This window comes from Orbicella faveolata, unplaced genomic scaffold, assembly GCF_042242905.1.
Source record: "Orbicella faveolata isolate gen_17 unplaced genomic scaffold, um_ofav_v1 contig_35, whole genome shotgun sequence".
In the NCBI taxonomy this organism is placed as follows: domain Eukaryota; kingdom Metazoa; phylum Cnidaria; class Anthozoa; order Scleractinia; family Merulinidae; genus Orbicella; species Orbicella faveolata.
In genome coordinates, this window is record NW_028301564.1 from 5142558 (window position 1) to 5170000 (window position 27443).

The following is a 27443-nucleotide window of genomic DNA, read 5'->3' on the forward strand; positions in this document are numbered from 1 at the left end:
TTTTGTAAAAATGGAATTATGGTTTCGCTGTGAAGTGTTTCTTGTATACGACCCGTTAAAATTTCCCCAAAATTTGGCAAAAAAATGTCCTCTTTTCAAGGTTCTGTCTTTAAATTAGAGATTTTACCCTTTCAATCAATGAAAATCAAAAATGGTTACATTTTACAATGTATGCGAACGATCAGATTGTCTATTAGAAAAATCTCTCGGGTATAATGATTTTATTGTTGATTACACTTGCTTTTGCCGGCCTATCCAAAATGAAGTAAGTATTCCCCGAACAGGCCACAGAAAGTTTTTTTTTGAGCAACTAGACGAAGTCTCTGACACATTTTACGAATCAGAGTTGTATTGTATTATTGAATTTTGTCTCAGTTTTATGGCTGCGATTTCTGGATTAACTATTAATAAAACTGAGTACGCAATGATAAAAGGCGAATGAAATCTCTATTTTTGGTTGAATTTTTTTCCAGTTTCACTTTAACAAGTCCTAGATCTAGATTAGCGAGTGTTACTTTCTGTTCTATATTTTTGTAAGTTGCAAAATGGTGTTTTGCAGATTTACTTCGCCTTGATCAACAATTTGTGCTAGGTCAACAACGTAAATATTTTAGTGTTTAAGGAAGAGCCAATCAAAAGAGGCTGAACGGATGGAAATGTAAAATCTAATCTAACGGAGTAATTACTTCTGATCGATGTTCGTGAAAACAGTTTAACCGTAGATCACGCTTGTTGAAGCATAAGCACTGACCAAATACACCATAACCGTAACAGATTTGTAATCAATTAGCAGTAATCAACGAATTTTCGAGAGAACATGTCACAGTAGCGTGGTTTCCCTTAAAATAATTGAGCTGCGTGTCGTTTTAGTAAACAAAGTCTATATCATTTCATTTCCTGTACTAGATGTTCTCGTTCATTTCGGTTTTGCCTCGGGCTGTTTAGGAACTTCAAACACGTTTTCACTCAAGATAAGTACGGCGCAACAATTGAAACAACTCTTATGGTGGTTATTGGAGATTTCTTAGGAGGAAATCACCTTTGTCGATATTCCATTAAGTTACTCAGCACCCGTATTGAGCACGTAATTATATTTATCGACCAATGAAAGCACATCTTTTGGTCGATTCATTTTAGTTAACGTAATTTGCCGGTAAAACAAGGCGCTTCTCCATTTTGTATCGTCTTCAAAAGCAATAATATAATAAAAGCGCTTTCAATGACGAAGTGATATTCATTTCCGCTGCTCTAATCTATGCGGGAAAATTGTTTAAAGCCAGGTCAAAATGAACCGATTTTTATTGCCCGTTTTGGCATACAGCGGCTGCTAGTTTCACCTCATTGCAGTTTGTCTTGGACCGCGCATTAAAGTAAGTATGAAATTTAATTTATTTAAACATAATGAACTTTAGCTTGCTAACTCAAACTGGAATTTAACTGACTTGAATTTGTGTATCATCTCATTTCAACATTTGTTATATGAAATCAAGTTTTATGAAAGTGTCCCTTAACTCTTTTAATTAATTTACACTATGACGCTAAAATGAGTCGTGAAGATGGCAAAGTTAAAATGTAAAAATGTCGTATGTAGGTCTCTATATAAAACAGTTTTGTAGTGAAAAGTACCGAAAACTTTTAAAGATTGATGTGATCTCAGACAGGGTTTTCTTAAAGCCGAAAATACACTCAAGATGTTGATTTTGATTAATCTTGAAGATATTTTTAGATAAATAAGCTTTTCTTTCATTCTAATCCATTGATCACGTTCGCAAATGAAATTACTTAGGAAAATTGTCGTAGCCAACGTCGGAAATCAATCAGGGTTTGTGAGTAGAATAATGACAACAAAACGATTTACTGCTGAGAATTTCGCCAAGTTATTTAAGTAACTCCATGACTAAATTTCCTGAAAAAAACTTTAGCGCAAGGCTCTCAAAAGAAGTTAAAGAGCTATCAAAAGACATCCATAACTAGCAATTTCCTCATCCATATTGCCTGAATATGTTGGCCAAACTGAAAAGGAAAGATACTATAGAAGCGTTTGCAGATGGCTCGACGAGAAGTAAACACGCTTAGCTTGACGAACAGCCATTGTATGAAGGAAGTTGATTAGCACGTACTACTACGTAAAAGATAAGTTATTTAACCCGTGAACGGCAAACAGGGCTAAAAACTATTATAACTACTTGAAGTTTTTTGACTGTTCGAGTGTTGGTTGGTGATCGTCAATCGAGTCCCTAATGCAGAGCTTTAAGAGTATATGAGGGCAAGATGTCACATCACGGCTGGAAACAACTGAGTGTTCGTCTGGCTACACAGTTCGTATGGTTATAAATAGAGGGAAAACACTAAATGGAGGGATGGGCTGTTGCAATGAGGAAAATTTAATTCGCGCATGCTTCAGCAGGAGACGGACACTGACCTAGAAATGTTGTACTGTGAACGACTTCATAAGGAAGGTCGAGGAAGGCCATTTTGTGTATATGACTAATTTGAAAGCGTATAAAATTAGAAACAAAATCAATAATTAACAAACGGAAATCACCAGATATTTGCTAATTATTTCTCAAAGTCTTACAATAAGGTAAAATACAATTTTGCAAACAAATAAAAATTTCCTATATTTTAAATTTCTCGTATATCACGCCAGCAGGCGAAAATAAAACCATCAGGGTGTCAACCCGACACTGTCTGTTCCGCGTCAAGTCCTTTCTCTTTCTCTTTCCCACGTCTCTTCTGGTTATTCTAAAATGTTATCTGTTTTGCTTTCCCATGATACTCGTCTTTTCGATGCTCTGTCTCTACTCTTGCGCTCTCCATTTTCAGTTTTCTCTTTCCTTTTATTGATTTTTTTCCATGTCTTGTCCTTTATCCATGGCTTGGTCTCCTTTGCTGTTTTCCCAGTCATTGTGGCCTCTCTATACTTCTCCATAATTTTATTCTGTTAGTTCTTCCTCTTGATCTTAGCTTTCATATATATCTCGTAACGCCTCGAACTTGTTCTTCACCTCGACATTCAATCTTCTCTTTATCTCTTCACTTTGCAGCTTGCGCACATAACACCAGCCCCGCCCCCCACCCTACCCCCATCTCTCCCTCCTCTCAGACGCGGCCAGCTTTACTGTAGTCCTATTCTGCTTTAGAAAAGATCAAGGTCACTTAAGAAAGTCTGATTCTCTCATCATTCTGTGTCCAGCACTGTTTTTTCTCTTGCTAACATTCGCCGTCAAATGGTCAATTCAGCCTTGACTAGTATTTCTTCATTATAATTAACGACTCCAACTAAACACCATCAGTTCTTCACTGTTTGAAAAACGATTTGAGAAAAAGAAATAGGCGTTTGTCCAAATAAACAAGAAGAGCATCAAGGCTTTTATTTTCCAGAGGACGGTGCGATCAAAGAAATGTTTGAAAGCATGTCACATTTCAACTCATGCCGGGAGTGTCGTGTTTAATTCTTTGGCACGTCGCTTTCAAAGATGTAGCCAGGTCTCCAATCAGGAGCTGAAATGGGTATCGGCACAGTGATACTGAAAATGCTGGGTGTTTATATATCTGCAGTAAACTGCACCTCATCCAGGTGCATGTTGCATGGGAAACCGACTTGAGTAACGGTGGTCACGACCCGTTCTGTCTGAAGGCAGACTGTACTTCTTGTAGGCATTAACATAGATTAACATAGAAATCTTCGCGCGTAAAAGTAATTGAGTTCTGTTTTGTTTTCTCGTAGGGAGATAAAATATGGGAGCCTGGCCGTTTGTTTTTCTGGGGATTTCTATAGCGGTGGTGAGTATAACAGGAGCACCGCTAGGAGAAGAAAACACAAAGCCTTGTTTATCGTGGGATTGTGCTCGAAAACGAGCACTTGAATTATCCAATCTCGTCAAAGACGACGACGAGAACCCATGCATTTCCTGGGAATGCAAACGAGACCTGATACTACGCAAAAAGTTCCTGAACGCTATCAGAGCCGCCGAGTCCGCGAACAAGAAGTCCAGCGTAACTGAAGAAGAGGAATGCCTCTCGTGGGATTGCAGACGAAAACGACGGGCAGCAGTTGAAATGCCGACAAACATTACACCAGAACCTCCCGCCGGTGACACGCCTTGCCTCACAAGTGACTGCCGAACCGGAAAACGAAGCATTGAAGATCCCTCTCTCATGAAAAGGCTCCGTCTCACTCGTGCGAACGCTGACCCACAAAATGATCCAGCTTGCTTAGCTTGGCACTGCATGACTGGATAAGCAGATAGCCAAACAGTATTTAGGTAGGTAAGGATAACATTGATATATTTTTTCAAGAATCTGAAATTGCACGATTAGATTTTTGTTGTTATTCCATGCCTGGTTTCACTGCTGAACGTAAGGTTTAGCTTAATCCGGGGGGGTACTCCCAGAAAAATCGGTTGGGAGTGTGCGGCCCGCTTCCCAAAACCCTTACCCTATTTATAAACAAAATCTGCGACCTACCCTATTTATGACCTAGCCAAATATTCGAAACGCTATTTATGACCAACCCTTAAATCAAAACCCTGTTTCAGACCTTCGTTATAATTAGTTCCATAGTTCAGACCAATGTTGAATTACCGTTTACATAATTTGTGAAGGGATTTTGTTGATTTTCTTTTCGATAATGATGAAAAAGTGGCTTCTTAAAACATACCCATATCAAGGCTAGAGTGCGATACCTTATTTATGACCAAAACAGCTGAAAAACCATACCCTTTGGGATCGCACATACCTATGCAGCCATATAAGGGAGTACCCTCCCCCCCCCCCCCCCCCCCCCTCGGGAGCTTAATGAAGATCCCAGCTACGTTACGTAATACGGGCACCATTTTCATTGTACGTTGTCGCGCAACAATGTTACATTGCAAGTTAACAAGCACTTGTTACTTGTATTACCACCTAGTTTGCAAGTTGCAACATGTTGCAGAAGGCAGGATTCTTGTCTACTTTGCACGACAACCTACAACACAGATGATAATACGGGCAACAAGGCTTCACCTTGCAATGCAACATTGTTGCGCGGCAAGTTGAAAGGAAAATGTTGCCCGTCTTACTTGGTCTTTCAGTAACCTCTCAGTATAAGATTCTCAGGGGTAGCCTTATGCTCCATTAAGCAACAAGGGGTTTTAAGAGAGTTGTCTAAACGGGCTACTCACTGTTCAGTTTTTAATTGAATTTACGACCTGAACTAAGAAATTTAATTGAAAATTGAATACTCGCAATTACAATCTAGTTGGGTAGGATGAGAGCAAATAAATGAATGAGAAGGATGGGCAGTTTACCTGTAACTCTTTGTCTCCTGTTATGACTACACGTGTTTAGCGCTAGTGTTTTGCAGGTCATGCATACAGTTATAACAGGAGACACAGAGTTATAAGTTGTTTCCATTCTGTTATTTACTCTCATCTTACCAATCCAGAATGTGCTCCCTGTCCACATTTAAACATGACAATAGCTCTAATGTCGTTTTGAAGTCTATTTTTCGCGCTCAGAAAGCTACTGAAATAAGTTAAGCCGAGCTCCAATTTAAGGCCGGTGTCATTTACCGCGAGCTAAGTTCTCGATGCTAACGTTCAGACAACTAGGTTGCTATAGCAATAGCCTTCCTTTCCTTTGTAGTATTTACGTATATATGACATCTAACACTTCATGACTGTTCACCATGGGACCAGTCATTAAGTGATTTGTTATATAGCAAAACAAATGGGTCAAACCGGTGGAAAACAAATAATCACTTTACTGACAAATGACGTGCAACAGCGGTCAACAATTCGCGGATAAAAATGAACTGTTTCCCGTTTGACGTCATAGTTTTCGCAATGTTGCCCGCTCATGGCATTTGGCGGGAAACAGTTTCATTGTTAGATGTCATGTGACCATGAACTAGCCAAAGAATGGGTGCGCTCTAGCGGGAAAAACGCCAGCTATATAACAACAAACCCTGTAGCAGGTTATGGTGACAAATTAACGAAACATTGTAGTACATGAGTCATTAACATATCAGTTGTACTTTTTTTTACGATCCACAGAGATGAAGACAACTGACTTGGCCGACTAAACTTTACTTCAAATGATCCTATAGAATTTTTGCTCGCGGACTATTCGTCTCCACAAAATAAATTATCACATAAGCAAGACTAGAAATTTGCTCCAAAAATAAAAGCAAAATGTAAATTGTTCTTTGTAAATTTAATCTTAACTTAGCTTTAAGGTTGAAAGTGTTGAAAATACTTTAGTTGCACTTATAAATATCTATAAATACATTTTGACTCTAATGAAAAACTGCTCTTGGGTGCGTGTGTTTTCTTTAGGGGATAACTGATGGGGTGTTGTGGGACTGGTAACGAGAGGCAATGCAAGAGGGCAAAATAAAAGAAACCTGGAAAAGACGAGTAGAAATACTCTTCCCTAATAACTGCTTTTGTAAAAGTAATAAACAACAAAACAAAAAAACAAAAAAAGAAAAGAGATTCAGAAATTAGCTAGGGGTATTCATCTGTCACCATCCATAATACAAAAAAACTGAAAATAATCCGACAAAATCCAATAAACAAAACCCACATCAAAACACAAGTGTACCAACAATAGTTTCTTCAAGTACACGAAACACATGGCTAGGTATTTTGACTGGCGTGCGAAGATAACACAGACCATACTTGGTAGATCCGGTTCAGCTCGTCTGTATCGCACGCTCTCCGCACGACTTGTGAACCCATTAGTTCCATAGTTTACCCGCGCACGACTTTTCTGCGACAATACGCAGGCTATTTTTTAGATTTGATTTCAGTCACGTCTCCGTAAACGTATACAGTTTTTCCTCGTGCACGCGGAACTGATGAATGGTTGCGGATCTGTCCAAACGAGAACAATACACGGAATATTAAAAGCTCAAATCTCTGGTAAGATAATGACATTAAAAATCTCCTACGCTGAGAATGCATTGTGAGGTCAGCGCTTGCAACCGTAGAAGATGTTGTCTGAAGTTTATGTACATGTCAGAATTCTCTTTCACGATAGGAAAATAAAACGAGTTCTACCTTTCTACATTAGCGTCTGAGTATACTATAAAAGAAGCTATAATACGGGGCTTAATCCGAAGAAGTTATATCTTCCTTTGCTACATCTAAATAAAATCCTCAATGGAAATCCTTGATTTTGATTGGTTCTCTACTATTTGATTATTCGCCAATAGACCACCGTCACGCGTGCGCTCCTTGGTAAGAAACCGATTTTTAAATCTTTATGTCTTGAAAATATGGAAGGGCCGCAGCCAGGATAAAACATGGTAAAAATTTAAAAACGATCTCTGGCTGAAACGATTAAAAAATTACAAGCTTTCGACTGCCTGAACCACCGTCTTCGACGGGTAACTGAATGTGCATGGCAAGAAGCTTCACTGATAATGAATGGTTGAAAACAAGAGAAGATTAAGACAGGCGCACTTTTGTCTTTTCTTGTTGAAAGTGCATCTGTTCTCTGGACAGAAACGGGTTGCTGTTTATACTTATGCACAGTAATAGCATAGAGTATTTAGGTGCTGGTATTAATAATATATTTTTTCAGTTTATTTCATTTACTCATGGGGAGACAGCGTGATGATGCTAGCTGCCAAACTAAATTGAGCAATTTTCTTTCTTGAACAAGACACTTGGTTTAACATCATTAGGGTCCAACTTGAAAAGGAACTGTTATCAGTAAGCTTCAAAAGGCTTGACGTTTTTACTTGCATTATATTGAGTTAGGTCATCTGAACGCCAGAGTTCAGTCTTAATAAGCCTCGCCCAAGATGTACAACTGCTGCTATTAGTGTTGATACAATTTGTACCATTCAGTTGGTACAATTACGTATCACTGACAACGGACTAAGTTATGATTCGAATAGTACATCGATAAGACGGACTGGTATGGAAAAAGCCATCATGACAAGAATCTCCAATTTTACATTTTGGTAATTGAAATCTTATTCGGCAATTGAACTTTCAAAAAAACAACCGACAACATCAAAATGAACAATTTTAGATAATCAGGAAAGGAAAAAATCCAACCAGTTTGTGTTAATTCAAGGAAATTATGAGTTGAACTGAGAAAAAGCATAAAGAGAGATCTGCAAACAAATTTCCTCGCTCTGGAAAATAACTTTTCCATAAGGTTTCTTCCGGATTTCAAACTTTATGGATCATTACTCCATAAAAGCAAATTCTTTGGATAGATAAACCTTTTTCATTTAAAATTTATGTGCTCAGTCTCTTTTCCAAGATTCTAGATTTGTTACCAGCCCCGGAGAGATTTCAATTTAGTATTTTCGTTAGTTCAAAAATTATTTTTATCAAAACGTCATGCTGCGAATGTTAGAGACGATTGTAATAACCAGTTTCAATTGGATCTCACTGCTTATAAGTTGTAGTAACCAAAGATGGGGAAACGTACATGTCTTTATCCAGCTAAGAAAGCCTAAAAAACTGTGACATACAGTATGTACTACATGTGAAAGCTTGCAATGGGGACCTGTTCAACAAAGAACGTTTAAGACAATTCTCTCGATATCTCGCAAGATGGGGCCAAAATTAAACAATTGTTTATATCAAAATATAACTTAATTAAAACAATTACACATTTCCGTGGAGGTCGCTTTCAATCTTAAAACTTTTACAGGAGTGAGTGCTTTGCTTGATTGAATGTTAAACACAAATCGGAAGTTTCAAGTTGACGACATAACACCGTACAGATGACCCTATTACAAAAACCTGCTCACAACAATGTTTGGAAACATTACTAAAACTCAATAGGAAATATCATGCCTTGAACTGTTTGATTACATCGTCTCTTTTCAATTTGGTAACGCGCAACACAGCATGAAACTCCACTTCCGTGTTTATGTCCACCTCTGGTCCGCCCCAAATAAAATGTTCAGCCGATTAGATCGTTATGGCAAGCGGAGATTGGTGAAATAATTTCCGTTAGGTTAATTGCATTTACATCTCGTTTAACATAATAAAAATCGCTTAAAAGGGGGACAGTTTCTTCAGAATCCGGCGTCCTGCGTGAAGGGAAGAAGCTTAGAGAAGAGAAAAGGCAAGATTTTAGCAACAAAGGTAGGGCGCACGTATTTTGTCTAACCTTCTTTTAAGCCATTCACTATTTTCTTAACTTCCTCGAGTTCTTTGTTTAATTTTCTTTGTTCGGCCAGTATTCCACTCGTTTAAAGTTCTTTTCAATTTCCTATTAAAGTAAACTTGGCAGAAAAAAAACGCCCAAAGCACGAGAAGCAGAATCTGTCTGATTCATAACGACTGATTCCCAGATGAAAAAAATTGACTGTTTATTTTACGAAATTCCGGGTGTACCTCTGTTGTTCTGTATATTTTTTCAACGCAGCAAACTCATTTTGTTTTATTATTCGCTGACTCAGTTATACGCAATACGATATTATTCAGTAGACCATGTATTTGTCTTGTACGAGTGCGCGAGCCGGAAAAACGTTTCCAAACGAACAGGCATTGTTAGCCAAGAAACCTTTGTTTCCTAAAAATGCTCTGAAAAAAATTGATAAATTTTACAAGTGTTTGAAACTAACTTTGATCATCAAATGGAATAGTTTCGTCATTGTAAAGTTATCTTCATTTGTATATTTACAACAATTACCATTTTCATGACGAGCGCAATGTATGTACGTTGTTAGATTTAGGCCACTTCCGAGGTTACCTTTTGCCTCTGTTTCAAAACGAGTCTTTGTGCAAAACCTTTCAAATGAAAATGAGTTTGATTTGCTTGAAAATGAACTTGTTGGCAGTTAACAAATCAAATGTTGTTTAGCGTTGTCTGTACTCTTATCGACAACGATATGCGTCATCACAGTAGTCAAAATGTTGTAGACTCACGAGGCGCAGTCGAGTGAGTCCACAGCAAATTTTGACCACTGTGATGACGCATATCGTCGTCCATAAGAGTACAGACCACGTTAAACCACATTCGATTTGTTTTTTTTACCACAATTTCAACGTCAAAGAAAAAGTTTTTCTTCAGCGCACGAGCTGAAAAAGTCATTGCGTGACACATTGACGCGGGCGGGAGTTGTCTGGACTCTTCTCGACAACAGCAAATTAGCCAATCAGATTGCGAGATTAGTAGCAATTGTGGTAAAAAACACATTTCATGTGAATGGTTTCCCACGTAGATTCGTTTGACATTAAGGCACAAGGTAACTCGGAAATGACCTATTAAGCACCTAAAAGACAAATATAAAAATTGTCATCCGCAGATGTGTCGTCACAGTCTTCAAGCCATGTTTATAGCTCTATTCGTTCTGGTGATGATTTCAGCATCAATGTCCCTTCCAGTCGATTACCAACCTTATTATGACAGTTACCAGCCTCGAGACCTCGGTAAGGACAAAAGAGAGCCAGACCCACCAGGGCCGTCTTCACAGAGCCGGCCTCGACACGGAAGGCGAGGTTACTCTGACTCAGCTTACGTGTACGGAGCGGACAGGCAACAAAGGCGAAAAGTACCAGATAGCTACTACGAACCAATCAGCGTGTAGCATCACCTGATTTGAATTGTACAGCAAAGGACGTAGACTCTTGAATCAATATTAAATATAAGGCTTATCGCTTTCAATGTATAACTTCATTAAAAGTGTTTAGTTTCCCTGGTAAATGCATCGCCCATACATTCTTTTAACCTCTTTCGTTTCACATAAAATAATTAAACATCGAAAGAGAGCTGAAACTATCGATATGGAACTAAATCAGCCCCGGTCTTTGACTAAATGCCAAAGTTTTTCGAACCAATGAAAGCGATACATTAACAGTCACGTGATTTACATGCACCGGTAACGTTAGCGGGCTTTCTTTGTATTTGTATTCAATAATCTCGGGAGAAAATGATTTTGTGTTCCCTCAGTCTTTGTAGAACCAGATTGCTGGTTATTTATTTCTTGTACTCGATTTTCTGCGGCACTAGACTAAAAAAAGCTGAACGAAGGGAAAAAACGCAGGCGCATTCTGTCGCAAACTTGACTGTATCTCGTTCCATGTACATGTTCATGTAATGCGCCTTTGAGAGACAGGTTGCACGAGGCGTTGCATAGTGTATGTTATCACGCCCTGAATTGTCTCCCAACTTTCTCGATGCAACATTATAAAGCATTGCACATGGTAAAATTAGCTTCTAATTTTCGCATCGCCGGCTGCAACGAAAGCTTTCCGAAATAATATATATTTCAGGGGAGTTACACTTTATGGACTATGCAACATCTAGCGCAAATTGTCTGGCAACCGCGAAGCAAAGTGCACGACAAGTTACGCAAAACATTGAGAAGTAAAGGCTTCTACATTACGGGATTCCCTGATAAGAAAAAAAGAGAGCGAAATTTCTAGAAAACTACTCATTCATTCACTTCTTGGCCTTGATGTTGCGTCACGGTAGCACATCAACTTGAGGCCATCTTGCTTTAGCTTTCTCAGAAATGGTTTTCTTCCATACAGGCGCCTTTTCGGCATGTTATGAACAAATGGATCAATAGAAGCCGATGTAAAACCAGTTCAAAACCAGAATCAAAGGACGTCAACAAGCAACTGTGAATGACACTTTCGTCTTTTTTTTTGGGGGGGGGGGGGGTGGGGGAGAGGGGTAATTTTGTATTCTTTGGTAATGAAAGCAAAATTACTATCATTATAGCTTTTCATGACATCTGTGATCAGTTACTGAAAAGACGCACGGTTACATGATCCCCGCCACAGCAAATAAGTAGCCTTAACAACCTTGAGGGTCAACCTCCACTTCAGATAGTCATAATTTCACACACATCGTTTACGGAGAGTAATCTATAAAACTACCTTTACGTGAAGCAGAACCAACGGTCACTTTATTTGGATTTACTTATTTACACTTTTACTTGAGGAAGTTGGATCGACTACAACATACAAAAATAACTTGACGAAATGTAATATTTACAACCATGTAATTTACGTCTAAATACAACATGTTACAACTCACATGGAGCTCACATGTACGACTTGCCATGACGTTAGAGACACCAAACATCTCTACTCGCATGCTAACTAGATTCCACCATAGTTAATAAAGGGAAGTGGTTAGGAAACCGGGAAAAGTTCTTTGCTGTATGTTTTCGTTGGCTATTTGGGGGTTGACCCTACACAAAACCGCGCAAAAAAAAAAAACAAAACAAAAACAAAAACTGAAAACAAAAAGTGGCTATGTGAGCTCATACAAATAGCCAATGGAAGCATTGCGATTAAGCATAGTCTATGAGCATAAAACAAGATGTGCAGAGTCAAGGACCTTCCGACATAAATCTCAGCCTGTTTGTTTACTTCTTTGATATTTACCGGCCTTCCTAACCATTTTCCTCTATTAACTATGATACCACACTGATGAAGTACCTCTTCTAGCATTTGCGTAGTCTAATTGGTTATTACTTGCACGTGGAATAGACTTTTCGATATATTAAATTCAGTTTGGCGGTGAAGCCTAGAGGACACAAACAAAGGGAATTGAAAAGTATGTTTGTTCATTTCTTTTGTTTGTGTCCTCTAGGCCTCACTATTAAGCAGAATTTTAATATATCGAAAGTGACCTGTTAAATAACAGATAATGAGAGACTACTTAAACAACTGCAGCCCGACTCAGGCACCTTGCACGCGCACCCTTTCTCAATTTTTTGTTCCCCCCATTTTTTGGTTTTGTTCAACTTGTTAATTTTCTTGTTCTGCAATGTCCAATAACCCTATTAAAAAGTGCCACTCCATCAGTATGTAATTCTTCAAAGCAAATTTCAGAGGCCTAACTTGCAAGGTACGAATTGAAAGTGAAACAAGAGATGTTTTCTCGGGCTAGCTATGGGAAGGTCTGCGTTTTGAAGTCCAGTCTAAAAATTGAAAATAAAACCACAAATCGTTTCAGCCCTGGAGATAAGTACCAGCTAACTTGTTTTCAGGATATCTGGCAAACTAAAGAAGTCATGTTTAGTTACGAGAGTAAAAAAAATTGAGTACAGTTAGACCCCGCTAATTCGAACTCGGTTATTTCCAATTCCCCGTTATTTCGAACTCAACACCTTTTCCCTTGGATTAACCCTTCAGTCATTTACTATCCACTATTTCAAACTCCTGCTATTTCGAACTATTTTTCGCTTCCCCTGAGAGTTTGAAATAGCGAGGTTCAACCGTATCTTGAAAAAATATCAACCTCTCTAAAACAATACAACAAGAAACAAATGTAGATTACTTAGCAATAGAATTCTGATTCACATCCAGGCCTGAAAGATGTAATAAGGACTAGGATTATTTCTTCTGGATTTGTAGTAATTGGTGTGTTAAGTACTTAGTTTACTAATTAATTAACTGATACCTAGCTTATTTTTAACCGAAAAAACAAAACAAATATAATTAAATAGCATTTCTGAACAAGGCATGAATACATGTCCATACACTGATATAGCACATGTAAACAGCCAAGCAGATGATGAAAGCAAAAAATAGCAACACAACTAAAATTGTACATGTATCAAGATGTCTTCGTACTAGGGCTATAAAAAAAACAGACCACTGAAGAATGCATGTATGTCAACAGAGACTACAAAAAAGCAAGTCAAATGTGTTTAAGTTCACTTTACTATACCTGGCGTTCTGTGTGAGTGTCACAACTGTCTAGCAGGATAGCTCATTACAATCTAAAGAGTAAACATTTCTGACTCTGTTATACGACTCACTTTTGATCAGTTTGCCACTGATGAACTGAACATTCAAGCAAAGACCAATCAACTGTTGCATCGAAACAAACCCATCACAATTCTTGATGGGCATTTTAGCTAGCCAATTTTCATCATTAAACAAACAGTGTTTAAGCATAACACACACAATGCTGGCGTGTTATAAGTGTTCTGTTCTAGTTTGTCATGAGTGGTCAAGACTGTTCAACTTAGCACTTTACAGTGTACATGTACATGTATAATGAAGAAAAAAACACAATTCAAAAACCTGAGAAGCCAGACAGCATTTGAATAAGGTAAGACAAAAATTCATTGCACGAGAACATCTGAGTTGAGTTAATATTTTTATAGGAGGTGCACTGAGTCATTACTCAATGACATCCTTTACTCTCCCCCACAGGAAAATTCAGACACACAAAAACTTCACCTTCCTGAACAAATAGACTTCCACTTCCTCTCAATTATGTACATGACTTACGAGCCAAGTTTAATTTTTTTTCTTTTCCTCTTTTCAGAAATGGCAAGGAACCTCATTTTGCACTTGTTGTGTCCATTAGTCCTTGCAGAAAATTAAGACACCATTACCTTAGATATCCAATAATGTACTATGCATCTTGCAGGCTACTCAACCTAACCTATGGAGTCTGTATAAAGCAAGTACATGTTTTTCATAACTTGCTAAGCTCACACTTGCAATTAAAAATTTATTAAGTGTGGTTTAACACTCACCACTTAAAGTGGACATGCTAATTTTATGTATGATTGATCTGTATTCAAAACTATTGTACAGTATGTATTCTGTCATGCAGTAATTCTCTTTGCAACAAAGTACCATAATGGCCCTTGTTAATATAGGCCTTTTCGAACCACTACCACTAAAGGAGACTGCAGCCCTTCTGTGGTTTAGAGAAAAACAAGACTACTATTACATCAGAGCTGTACTGCTAACTGCAGCTATTGCTTGGTCCATCAAGTGCTGCTTTAACACAGACTTCTGCATCAAACTGATAGGCAAAATCACACCAAGAGGATAACATAATGGCCCCTTATGCAGGCAAGCTGCTTTGGGCAATACACGTAGTTTAAATCTGCAGAAAGCAGTAGCTCAGTATTGAAACATCTACCTGTATTTATAGTGAAGAGGAGCCATAATTAAATATTCTCTGGGCCTTCTTGTGGAACATCCTTGACTAAGATGATACGGTTGAATGCTCTGAGGCGTTTCCAGAGCTGTACATACACTTTGCATTGTACATACATGAAGACCAGACCACCTGTGAATCCAATAGCTACCACCACTAGCTTGGTCCAGAAAGGCCAGTCTAACTGCCCCTCCCTGATCTCCTCTGCAGTCCGCTCTATCAGAACCCACAGTGACCACACAACGCATGTGATTGCAATAACATGAAATGACACAGAGCACAGAATCTTACGCCGCTCACTTCTTGTCATGTCCAGAGCTTTCCACTAAAAGAACGAAAGCAATTCAGCAAAAATGGCCAAATAAAAATTTTATTTACAGAATCAAGTCAATAATGCCAAAAAAGCATAATGGTCAACAAAGATAGTCTTGCAGGATTTTACATGTATATTACTTTCATGTGATGTCAACATAATTCTAACGTGAAAACTATTGCTTGTGCATGGCATTTGTTATGGAATATCCTTGCTATCAACACATTGCAGTTTCGGCATTACATGTATTTATTTGTTTTTTTGGAGACAAAACATTGAAAGAATTGAGACACCCTGGTTCAACCTGATCTCAAAGGTTAATCAGACTGATATGCCACTTAAGTTAAAATGATAACTAATGCATTTCAAAGTAAAAAAAATACTGTCCTTGGTGCCATATTTTTCTTACTGTTGACCTTAAGGCCACCATGTCAGTTCACCAAAGTGATGACTACACCAATATGGCAGGCCAATAAGACATGTAACTTCTCTTACATTCTGAATCAATAGATAGTGAAAGCTACAAAAAATACACAAAAACAAATTCAGACTTCAGAGGATTTCTCATACATAGCACTGGGTAAACTTGGCAACCCAAAAATTAACCATGTATTTCACAACAACTGTTCAGACATGTAGCAATAAGTTTTTTCTCACAATAAATTCCATTCGCCCTAAAATTGAAAATGCAGAAGAGTCAAGGCCCTGGTGATAGAATGGAACATGTAGCTCAGTGGTAAGAGCACGACATCAGTACTACATAGGTCATGGGTTCCAATTCTGTTCAAGACGATTTTTCAGGCTTTTTCTTTGCACCTGCTTAAATCTTGTGTACACTGTATGATCTTAATCAGGGGTTTCAATAATAGCCGGGTAGTGGGTAGATCTACCCGCTTATAATGAGCAGACTACATGTAACTGCTTGTAGCTGTCCTGAACACAAATAACTAAGACCGGATAATTTCCTCGCAGCTAAGGATTCTCTTCATGAAATTTGGCAAAGTAAGTCTTCTGTTATAGGTAAAGAAAAAGGAAGGTACAAGAAAAAACTTTCTAGTGTTAACCCAGCTTTCTGGACCATGAAAGATAAAGGAAAATCTAAATAAATGCATGAAAACAATCACTTCAATATGAAGTGGAAAAAACTGTGCCAGGCACTTCAGCTGAAATTGAGAGGAAACTGGGACTAAGCATGAATAGTAATGGCTGCCAAAAGGCAATCATTATTAGCATATTTCACTCCAGCCTCAAAACAAAACAGGTCGCACGAGAATGATTCTTCGCAAGGTTACTTGAGTATATTGAAAAGGACAAATTTCGGTGTTTAAACTTGAATACTATTGCTTCTTTTCATGACGAAATATGATGTATCATTCATGAATCAATTTGAATACAAAGAATTAAAATACCACGTTATCAACCTTGTCTTTCAAATTGATCTATTTCTAGGAACGACAAAGCAACATAAAAATAGACCTCAAAATGCAGGAAAATGCATCTGGAAGAGTCTAGAATTTCAAACTTTCCCCAGAGGAGCATGCCCCTGGACCCTTCAAGTTAGGAAGGCCCTCCACGCCTTCCAAGAAACTACCCACTTGTTATTCTTAACTATTCTCTGGCGCCAAAAATTATTGAAACCCCTGATCTTAACTTATTGAATCTTACACCCACAGGTCAAATGTGTGATATTTCATAAATCATTCGGGGCTGTCATTAAGTTTTAATTCACCTTTAGCCTTGATCTTCACACCCATAGCAAACTTGTTACTTTATGGGTGAATTGTGTCAACTACAGGCCAGTTCACCCGTAAAATCAAGGGTCCATCAAACATACTCAGCCGTAACAGGTGTTATGGATTACAGGTGTACGGCCCTTTTTGACAGCCCAGTTAAATGTTTATTCCTTTTTCTCATATTTTACTCTTGCTCTCTCTCTTGCTCTAGAAGTTAGAAACAGCCCAATTCCTCTGGGCTGGGCTGCTCAAAAGGGGGTTAACACTAACCCAGGATTAAAAGTAAGCCAAAGTATTGATTTTTCTTGTATAAATATATTTTTCACTGCTTATGTTTCAGTACTGGTCAAAGGGATTGCAGCATTACACGCGCATAAAGCACGTGTACTAGTAACATGTACACGCACATTACACGCAGTGTCCACACACCTTACATGTAAATACACAAAAATGCGTGTAATTACATGTACATGCGTGTAACTACACACAGTAGACGTGACATTGCATGTAAAATTACACGCAGTCATGCCTGTAAAATTACACGCAGTCGTTCAACAGGAACTCATTACATAAAAGTCTAAGAACTAAGGAACTATTTAATTGCATGAAATGAGAACAAAATATTAAAAGTGCATGTAATGAAAACAAAACATTTACAGTGAAACATTTACCACAATGAACTGCACTGTGATACAGTTTCGTCTTTCGCCTTCTTGCTTCTGGTCGTCAAATGTTTCCGATAGAAATGACTAGTTTCCTTAAACCTGCTTACTGCTTTTCAGTAAAAGTATTTTTTCTGTTGTAGTTTCAACAAGCAGTGCCTGCGACTGGCAGGCATCCTTGCATTCACTGAGATAACAGAACATAAACACATAATGTCACTTTCAATTTTAAATTACAGCAATCAGTGTACTTTAAAACAATCTGATTCATTAAAGATATTTCGTACTCCGAAGCGTTTGGAGTTTACCGGTGTTCAAAAGTTTTTCCCATTGTGTTTTCTTCTTTTCACGAGAAACAACAAGGGTGCCAGCAACTGATGAACTGAGGCTTGACGGGCACGAAATAATAGCAAAAGACATTATTTCGCTTGAGATTTTCAGTTAATTATTAACCATCAGTTATCCTTCTTTAAGTTTAAAAAGCCTTTGAAGATTTGTGACTAATATTACATACTCAGAAACGATTGTTTTTCTATCTGAAAACATATTGTTTTGAACTGATATGATTGAAATGAAATTTGATCTGTTTCTTGAATATCTTTGCCTAGCACATGACCCAAATCTACCCAGGCAGAAATCCTGTGCAGTGCAAAAGTTGTTTTAAATTAGTTATTTCCTGTCTTATTCCATACACATAATAAACTATACATATGCTACATGTTTCTTTGAAGACTTAACTTGACTACCGATAAGTCGAGCTCACGATATTCTCAAATGTATCTTAGCAGTAGTCAACTGTATTGTAATTTAAGCTGAATAATCGAACAAGCTGGGTGTAAACATTGCCGGTTGTTGTCAGAAGGTTACACATGGATCTGATGAATTGAAAATTAATGAACACTTAGATTTTGTTTAAAAAGTTAAGATTCTTCACCGTATAAACGCAAGTGTGGGCAATTGGCAGATTAAGAGAGTTTCTGCCTGAATCTCTATTTCATTGTTATCGAAGGAACGGGAGTTGAAATGACATTTCGTGCAGGGGTAAACATTACGTTGCGACATACGTCGTACATGTTTTAATGTACACGAAAGCTCGGAGATCTTTAACAGTTAAGTTTTTATGTTAAGCAGAAGTGCGGGCTGCTACAGATTAAGAAAGTGTATTTGTTTGATAGGTGCTCAAGCTAGTCCACTAATTTAGCAATGCTTGTTGGCTTTTAAATTTACTTTTTGTAGAGTCACGTGTTTGGAAAACAAGTTAGTATAGTGGCATTTTGTTGTGCAAAATACATGCAAATGAGTGTATGAATAACAAAGGTTTCTTCCTCCAGTTAAAATATGCGTGATCTTACACGCAATGCGTGTAACACAAATTTAATGTACCTTAAAGTTTATATTAGTCAACATGACTAACCTTTGTGATGGGCTTCATCTTGGATTCCATGCGGAACTCATATTTACACAGTTCACATTTCTTAGTGTCTGAACTCTTAATCCATCTCTGCAGACAGCTCTGATGTACATACTGCAAAGAACCAGCACACACACAAGGCGAAATCAGAGGCTGGTCCGGCTCTGCCTCACAGTGGCATATTCTACAGATCTCCATTGACGATGTCATTGAAGTCATTGATATGCTCTTCTTGGGTGGTGTTTTAGGCTTATCGTTAATGTTTTCCGTGGTTGGTATTGTTGCTTGCCCGTCTGTTGACTTTGGTTTAGAATTCTGTGAGTCATAAAAATACAGCTATCAATATGCATGTACATGTACTTGCCAAAATATGCATCCTGCTTTCCTGCAATTTAAACTGATTCACAGAAATTGATTCACTTAATGCATTGATCGACACTTTTCGAGGGCTTGCTATTGTTAGGGTTGCTACATCTACTTTCAGGATTTATTCGTGGCCAAAACTTTATGACAGTATTGGAAATTAGCACTCGCCCACTCACCAATGGGAGTCTGAAAATTGTCGGGCAAGTACAAATCATCAATCACTCGCCTGTTTGTCAAGTACGATTTTCAATTTTGGGAAATTATTAAAGCTTAAATATTGATAACACTCCTTTTTCTTTTCCATTTTGCCAAGTTCTCATTCAGAGATATTATCTCTGAATGAGAACTTACCAGTGCTTTTTCTCTTTCTTTTATTTTTTCGAGATGCCCAAACAATTTACCAATAATACGCAACATACTGTAGTGTTTCAAAAATAGACAGAATGAAATACAGCTTCCTCAAGTGATAATTAAACAACGGTACATGTACACGTGCACGAAGTGATAATGCTGGTCACTAGTTGAGCCAACAGTAAATAGTGAAGATGATACACAAGAGGCTAGGAACAAGGATGTTTGCTTGCTAAGAAACAAATCTCACGAAGATTTATCTGGAAATAGAAACTGCTTCAAAAGTTTAAGTGCCTCTGTTGTAGTTATATTTGGGTTTTAAGTCCTTTAGTACAATTTTTCATTGAAAGAAAAAAGGTCAGTCTTCCACATACTGACAGGCTGATTACTATGTCTTGATTCTAGGGATGTGTGTGAATTCAGTAGTGCCAGCTGTTCATTTAGCTGCTCTTCAGTTAACTAAACCTGTAGAAATCATCCACCGATTAGTTATCCCATAAAATCTCAATCCAGTCTGCATTAGGACTGCATTCTCCATTTCATTGAATGTAATAAAGCATAAGGCAGAAAGAGGCAGGGTTCGCACCCTTTTTCAGAAAGAGATTTCCAGGACTTTTCCAGAACTTCTCCAGGACTCAGAATGTTTTTTCCAGGACTCTAAAAGTCACATTAACTTTTTCACTCCCAAGATCTCAATGTTAATTCTCTTTACCATCTGCCGTACACATCATACTTTTTTTACTTCAATTAAAGAGATTTCCAGAACTTTCCAGGACCATAAGCCTTTTTCCAGGACTTTTCAGTCCTGGAAAATGCTGCAATAAAAATCCAGGACTTTCCAGGTTTTCCAGGACCTGTACAAACCCTGAAGAGGGGACCAAAGAAATTGCACCCCCACACCCCCCTCCCAGCCCCCTCAAACCAAAAAAAGAATTATAGGAGCATCGACTTTGTAACCAATAGTTAAGACTTAGGAAAATGGACAGAAATAAATGGGGGCACGGGCCAATTCTAATCAAAAAGGAGATACACAAACAGTCAACAATGCAACTACCAAATGAAGAACAGCAAAGACTACATGCATGTATATCAATCATGTGAGAAGTGAAAAAACAAAGCTACATGAACCTGATCAAATCAAGTTTGACAACATTCTGTATCCATCTGTATTGTTCTCTGAACAGTACAGGTAATACAGGAAGTCCTCTTGTTTTCAGAGGCCTTCACCTCAAGGATGCCAAAAACAATATTATTTTACCTGCACCACTCACAGTCAGTACATAACAAAGGCATTTGTTTCCAACATTATTAAGGGCTAATGCCAGATACATGTAATGCCAAGTAGAGCTGTTTGAGAATATGTATTTTACAGAAGGCATTTTTGCCCTTTACAACTAGACTAGTCAAACCTCATCTACACTGTAACTGCGCAAGAAAATTCACATTATTAACTAACGCCTGTATTTTACGGAAGGTACTTTTGCCCTTTACATCTAGAATAGTCAAACCTCATCTAACTGCGCAAGAAAATTTATGTTATTAACTAACACCTGTCAAAATTGCATGGTCCAAAAGTACACAGTCCTAGAAGTGCACGTATTAGAGAAAGGTCACAAAGCTGAGTAGAAGCTCAGTATTTAGGACAAGGAAACATTTCTACTTCATTGCAAGTGTGTGGTCTTGAAACACCTTAGAAAGTTATGAGTGTGAAAGTACAAGTGCATGTGCCTGGGCAACATTATTATGTAATATTTATAATATCCACCCAAACTATCAAACTTATTTACAGCAATGACATTCTTGTTCTGCCATGTCTATATTACATTATGTTCTCCAAAATCAAGATTTGCTTCAGAGGAAATAAATTTTCTTCAAAGAGGTTTGGACAATGCTGACTGCCTTTTATGACCAGGCTGGACAACTGCCAAAAATGACGCGACATGATAATATTAAAGAGCACGTAAATGCTAAGGCAACAGTGGATTCTAAAGTGTGAAAATAATAATTACCAAAAACTAGCTGATAAAAATATATCTTTCAAAAGTCGAGAAAAGACAAACAGCATTATTGTTACACATATCAAAGGAAAAATGGTTTCTTCTTTAATTAACATGCATATCGCTCAACAACATCTTGTTTGCAACAGTTTGTCAGCAACACCAGACCTTGAGAACGGCGTAAAATTTATGAACTGCAGAGTAGCTTTGCCGTGAGTTAATACTTATTACACTGCACCTTTACCTGCAAAGCTAAGGTGCCAACAGCGTGTTATGATCTCTGGATATATCTGAGCATATATACGCATCAACTCTTCGTGATGCCACGACTGACTTCACAATAACAACCCCAGCAGAGCGAGGGCTAGATTCTTAAGGCCGCAAAAAACATCAAGCCTGAACATGTCACTTTGTATTGAGCACTGTAATTATTAATAACGAAAAGCAACTTCAACTCTATTAATCACACGAAAGACGGTAATGGTGCGACACATCGCTACAGTCTGAAAGTTTGTATTTTTCGACTGAACTGTATATGTCGAAAGATGACACTGCGAAATCTCCGCCAAAACACTTACGACTGGCTTAATGTTAGTTTTTTCGATGTAATTAGAAGCTTTCGAACCCGATGTTTAAAGCTAATCAACCCCAATCTGAGATCTTCCTCAATCCACAAAATCATTTACTTTTTCCGTGAAAATCACCCGAATACTTCGTACGACAACGCGTAACACGATCTACCTACATGTAAACGAACGAAACTCGTTCGTCCATAAAAGTTCCTTCCAAAGATATAGCGACCATTGCCTTAGCACTTATACTTTAAAATAAACGCGAATACATTAACCACAAGCAAACAGAGAGCTTTAACAACAGACAAACCTCGAAGAAACTAATTTTAATACCGCTCGTAGCTTGCTGCGAAAATTAAATTGTGCTGTGTAGTTTACAGGAGCAGAAGCAGCGAGCTTGCATGAAGCGAAACGTGAAACTCGCAAACTTCTTACATAATCACTTTGTTCCCTACAGCAAACTCTGTAACACAATTAAGCTTGAATTTAGTAATGAAAGCACCATGCATATTCCAACATATTTTTTGGAAATTCAATCGAGCTATCCAGTGTCCTACAAGATAAACAAACCCCAAACGCGAAAGAGAAAAAGTCGAGGCAAATTCCGTCCGCTTAACATGCTGACAGGTCGCCTTTTCTTAACTCAAATCCAACCCTTAAACTTTAATTTAAGGTGAACTTACTTTTCTATCCTTGTTGTTGGTTTGTTGAGGAGTCACTGGGTTCACGACAATCTGCTGCACGGGCATCGTTTTCGCCTCTCGGAAAACCAACATTGAACGGTCAATTTAACCTCTTCTTCAACCCAAACGCCATAAAATCCTTCGCCTGCACTCCATTGAACGTTTAGTTCTTTTCTGTTGCGGAATAAAGTGTAGAAACAGCGAGGAAAAGCGAATACAAGGTAGTAATCTCTACAACAACTGAGGTAAAACAAGATGGCGGATATGTGAACACCACTGAAAAGCTGTCAGGATCGACTGAAATAACATTGTGACGTTGAGTAAATGTGCAATGTGATTGGTCAATTCATTGATATGTTTGGAAATGAGATTCGGCTCAGTCGAACTGAAAACGAAGAGGGGAAATATTTGACGAACATCCTGTCTGAGAAACCGACAGACAGGATTTTTAATATTCAACGAGGTCAGAGGAAGTTTCACTTGACAAATCTTTCAGTATAAGATATTCCAGTCACTCAGCAGGCTCAAATTTTCGCAGAAATCGTCATTTTGTGGGTAGAAAATTCAATTCCCTTATCGTGATCGTCTGTGGAATACGCCTCAATATATGTTGCACCTGTTCGGAACCGTAATATTTCAAAAGTCTTGTCAGGTTTTAAGCTGTGAGCGACGATTTTCAAAGACTTAAATTGCGCTGTTAGGTTTACTCGGTTTGGCCATGGACTCGGTTGAAAAAAGGCTAGAAAATAGAACGAAGCAACACAAAAACTCTACTGACTCTTAAAGCCGAAGGATGTTTTAAAAATAGCAAGGAATCTCTTTTTCAATTGGGAAAATTATTATAAAATACAGATTCAATTTTAACCCACCATGCCTACCTGTTTGAAAAATATTATGAACGCGGAAAATTGTATTTGCTACTAGGCATGACACAAAATACAAGTGGGTTACCGATATTGTTCATGTAGCGAAGTGAACTCCAGTAGAATATTGCACATAAAAAAGACCGGAAGTGGTTTGGCATGGACAATGAGCGCGACAATGTAATATAACACACGAGATGGCAATCCTGAAATTTCGTATTCGATTAAAATAAGTTGGCGTAGATTCAGCATACATATATAAACATCTTGTGGCTTAGCGTATTTATGTGAGCCGAAAATGTTGATTGTGCGTTCAGTTGGGTAATCTGTTTGGCCTCTGAGAAAAAGTTAACCATACATTGTTAACAAGCTGCCCAGAAAATTCAATTCTAAATCCTGACTATAATAACCTGCCACTTTACAGTTTGATTATGAAAATTGTGAAGTTAATAAACCACGGCAGGTGATCCACAAAACAACTTTATACCACGTTTGGAACAAATTTCAAACAATTTAGAACATTGCATGATATTTTTATACTGCCCTCCAGCAAATCACCTGTGCAGTGCCAAACGTCTAAAATAAAAAAGAACAACAAGAGAGTCCTTTGTGAAATTTTTAATTTTTTTTTAATTTATAAAGGTTAAATAATTATCAGTGGTAATTTTTTAATTTTTTACTTGCCAGGGAAACACTATAACTTTTTCAGTTTCAGTATTTAACTTCCTTTCGTCGCCACTTCACGTTAAGTTACAGAGTAATTGGGGGGGGGGGGGGGAGGGGGAGTACTTCCGTAAATTTCGGATAGGTGTGTGTCGCGAATTGACCCTTGAAACCCTATTTAAATTAAGGCCCAAACCCGAAAAATGACACTTATTCAAGGTTAAAAAAACTAATAAGGGCACGTTTCTTTAAGAAAATCCAAGATGGGATTCTTAAATCTGAAAACGGATTTCGCGTTTCTTTTCTAAACAGATTAATCCAAGATCTCTCAGGTCATGGTGCATCAAAGGAACGGAAGATTCCACTCTGGGCAAGGATTCATCGGTTCCTTTGATGCACCATGATCCGAGAGGTCTTGGATTAATCTGTTTAGAAAAGAAACGCAAAGTTCGTATTTGGATTTAAGAATCCAATCTTGGGTTTTCGTAAAGAAACGCATCCTAAGGATGGCGTGAACGGGTCAGCTGTATTTCTTTCCTCTAACATTGGAAGTTTACGAATACGAATTACCTGATACAATTTCGGAACAGTGTCTAAAAAGTCTAAGGATCACACCGGGAACACAATGTCTACAGGAGCAAAAATGATGCTTTTTTTATTCGGGATCGAGAACCTCACAAACTCTATCTTATTCCACGGCACCTATATCCCATATATGGAGTGCCCCAAACCCCCCCCCCCCCCCACCCCCACCCCCACCCACGAAGCTAACTAATGAACAAACACTGACTTTCATGCACCCGGTGTTAACTCTAAAAGAATATTAAATGCAGTCTCGCAGGCTGCAGTTTGATTCCCTGAAGACTAAACTTATCTTTCAGGTGTTCTCCATGCAAGCTGATCTCATCACACATTTATAAGAAAACATGGTGAAGGGATTCCATCGGCAGACGGTTCCGTTTACGTGTTCATAATTGAAAATTATTCAGGCACCCGTTCCCACGACATAGATCTAACGACTTTTTGAAATCATCCTGTGCAAAACGTCTAGCGGTGAATCAGTTTTATTCCAAGTGGCATGGTTATAATTATTGAACCTCCACTGCACAATGCAAAAAAACTGAACTGCATTGCCCATGCATATTGATGGATTTGCCGATCCGAGACAAGATCCGTCTATCATTGCCATTTTCATCAGTATTTTTAATTAATTAACATGAGGAAGTGGAATGACGAATGAGTTCAGTGACATCACCGAGCAGACAAGTGATTCACCGTTAGAATAATAATTAACGTCGATCGCAGAACTGAAGCTAACTGACATTCGAAGAAATTTACAGCATTCATTGGGGAGAATTTGCAACTTGACTAATGCAAACAATCAGACGGCGGTATTTTCCGCGGCCTTGGAGCGAAAATAAGTAGTTGCTCTTATTGATGGAGAATATTGACCAGGTCCATAAAGTAAAGTTAAAAATAGTAACCCTTCCAATGTTCCTCAATGCGACCCCAAGCATTGTTATTAAATCTGACGACGAAATTTTGTTAATTTTTTAGATTCGTTAAATTTTTACCACAGCTGATTGATTTCTGTCGTTTCCGACTAAATAACAAATAACAAGTAAATAACAAATATCCGAGCCTTGTGAGGAGGTCACTGGAACATCATGTTACGAATAATCCCTGAACATTTTTCATCCATTGACGAAGAGCGATCGAGTACCCACCGAAAATGTCCGAACCTTTTACGAAGGCTCTATCAGTTACAACATTATCTGCGATATTTTCCGAAGGTTGGCAAAGCTAAGGCCGTTATGTGATCATTTCCTCCTTTTGATAAAGTGTCGCGATTCTTTATTAATTAAAACACTCTTAGTAGTATACCTTTACAGTGACCAGTTGAGACACAAGAGATGTTTTGCTAACGATAGAAAATACAAGCACGAGTGTTTTTCGACTGCTTTTTTTTAATCCAAGGTGTTTGTATCAGAGAAGTTTAGCATGGAAATTAGTTTTTTTATGACCTTAAATAGAAAATAGTATTTCAAGCAAATATACCCTGATGTGTTCTCCTTTATGTTTGCAAATAGTTTTTATCCAATCGCAGCCCGTATCATATCTTCTATTGGGTATTCATTAAAATAAATTCAAACTCATTTATGACGTGAATAAGAACACTGTTTGCCCTGTGAATACTCCATTCGAGCTATTCTTTCCGTGGTAACTTAAAAATCCAATTTTGTCAATCTCGCAAACTGCGGTGGTAAATGTCGTGGCCGCCTTGTACTCGTTTCTTAGATCACTTTATAACATCTGCGTCCCATTAACTCAATATGGCACTTCCCTCCCGAGATCTCGAAGAACGAAAAAATGAAATTTGAATGCATGAAGTTAAAATGATCTACAATCTTATTAGCTCAGCTGCAAACAAGATTTTCCTCAATCATCGAAAGACCGTAAAAAAGCTAATTATATAAATTAAGCCCTCAAAAGGGGTCGTCGTATCGTACGGTTGCAGGGCTTAGTTCACTATTTTGGAGCTTTTTTGTTTTGTGCTGTTTCTTCAATTCCATCTTGAATGATTCGTGGGTCAATTGCTGGTCATTATGAAGCGTCTTGGACAACTGAAGTTCTTGTGTATGGGGATGTTTGTTGTAATGGTGCTAAAATCTGTCAGCTCGACTCCAGTCACCTCAAGGACAGAGCGGATGGAAAGAAGAAGTTTCGAAGGTAAGCCTGAGGGAACACGGCCGATTGTTAACTTGACCTGGGCTAGGCTACGTGCCTGTAGGGGAGGTAAATCGAGTAGGGGGCTGGACGGTTTTTTTTTTGGTTTTTTTTTTTTACAAACTGTACAACAAGTTCTTCCGTTTTTGTGCCATCCATGAAGGGGAAAATAAATTTACAATATTTAGAGAGGAAGCCACATCAGACTTACCTGGTTTT

The 27443-nt window shown here is 38.1% G+C and overlaps 3 protein-coding genes and 1 long non-coding RNA gene across 5 annotated transcripts in view; 3 read left to right on the forward strand and 1 right to left on the reverse strand.

Moving 5' to 3' along the window:
• Positions 1-1277: 1277 nt before the first annotated feature.
• On the forward strand, positions 1278-6294 carry LOC110055100 (uncharacterized). 2 transcript variants are annotated; one of them, XM_089273690.1, is made up of 3 exons: positions 1278-1370; positions 3731-4272; positions 6039-6294. In XM_089273690.1, the coding sequence occupies exon 2, from the start codon at positions 3742-3744 to the stop codon at positions 4243-4245; it is 504 nt and encodes a 167-aa protein (XP_089129816.1). In that variant the 5' UTR covers positions 1278-1370; positions 3731-3741; the 3' UTR covers positions 4246-4272; positions 6039-6294. The 2 variants fall into 2 exon arrangements, with proteins under 2 accessions (XP_089129816.1, XP_089129815.1); XM_089273689.1 differs by having other exon boundaries at positions 3731-4268.
• Positions 6295-8943: 2649 nt separating this feature from the next.
• On the forward strand, positions 8944-10665 carry LOC149102734 (uncharacterized). Its single transcript, XR_016201881.1, has 2 exons — positions 8944-9101; positions 10268-10665. It is a non-coding gene; the product is annotated as an uncharacterized LOC149102734 (long non-coding RNA).
• Positions 10666-11847: 1182 nt separating this feature from the next.
• On the reverse strand, positions 11848-23266 carry LOC110055086 (E3 ubiquitin-protein ligase MARCHF8-like). Its single transcript, XM_020761464.2, has 3 exons — positions 22972-23266; positions 19006-19317; positions 11848-15208 (listed from the first exon to the last, which is right to left on the reverse strand). The coding sequence occupies exons 1-3, from the start codon at positions 23062-23064 to the stop codon at positions 14894-14896; spliced, it is 720 nt and encodes a 239-aa protein (XP_020617123.1). The 5' UTR covers positions 23065-23266; the 3' UTR covers positions 11848-14893.
• A 3587-nt stretch (positions 23267-26853) lies between these two features.
• Positions 26854-27443, forward strand: part of LOC110055101 (hatching enzyme 1.2-like) — an 11199-nt gene continuing 10609 nt past the window's right edge. Inside the window, exon 1 of the mRNA XM_020761480.2 lies at positions 26854-27227. Coding sequence (XP_020617139.2) covers positions 27104-27227 — 124 coding nt within the window. The 5' untranslated portion in view covers positions 26854-27103. The remainder of the gene's footprint in view (positions 27228-27443) is intronic.

Excerpts from the sequence above, each read along its gene's own strand:
- LOC110055086 (XM_020761464.2), bottom strand. The coding sequence starts at position 23,064 with ATGTTGGTTTTCCGAGAGGCGAAAACGATGCCCGTGCAGCAGATTGTC. Across the intron at positions 19,318-22,971 it reads CCAACAACAAGGATAGAAAA|AATTCTAAACCAAAGTCAAC; the intron begins GTAAGTTCACCT and ends TATGACTCACAG. Across the intron at positions 15,209-19,005 it reads AGATGAAGCCCATCACAAAG|TGGAAAGCTCTGGACATGAC; the intron begins GTTAGTCATGTT and ends TCGTTCTTTTAG.
- LOC110055100 (XM_089273690.1), top strand. The coding sequence starts at position 3,742 with ATGGGAGCCTGGCCGTTTGTTTTTCTGGGGATTTCTATAGCGGTGGTG.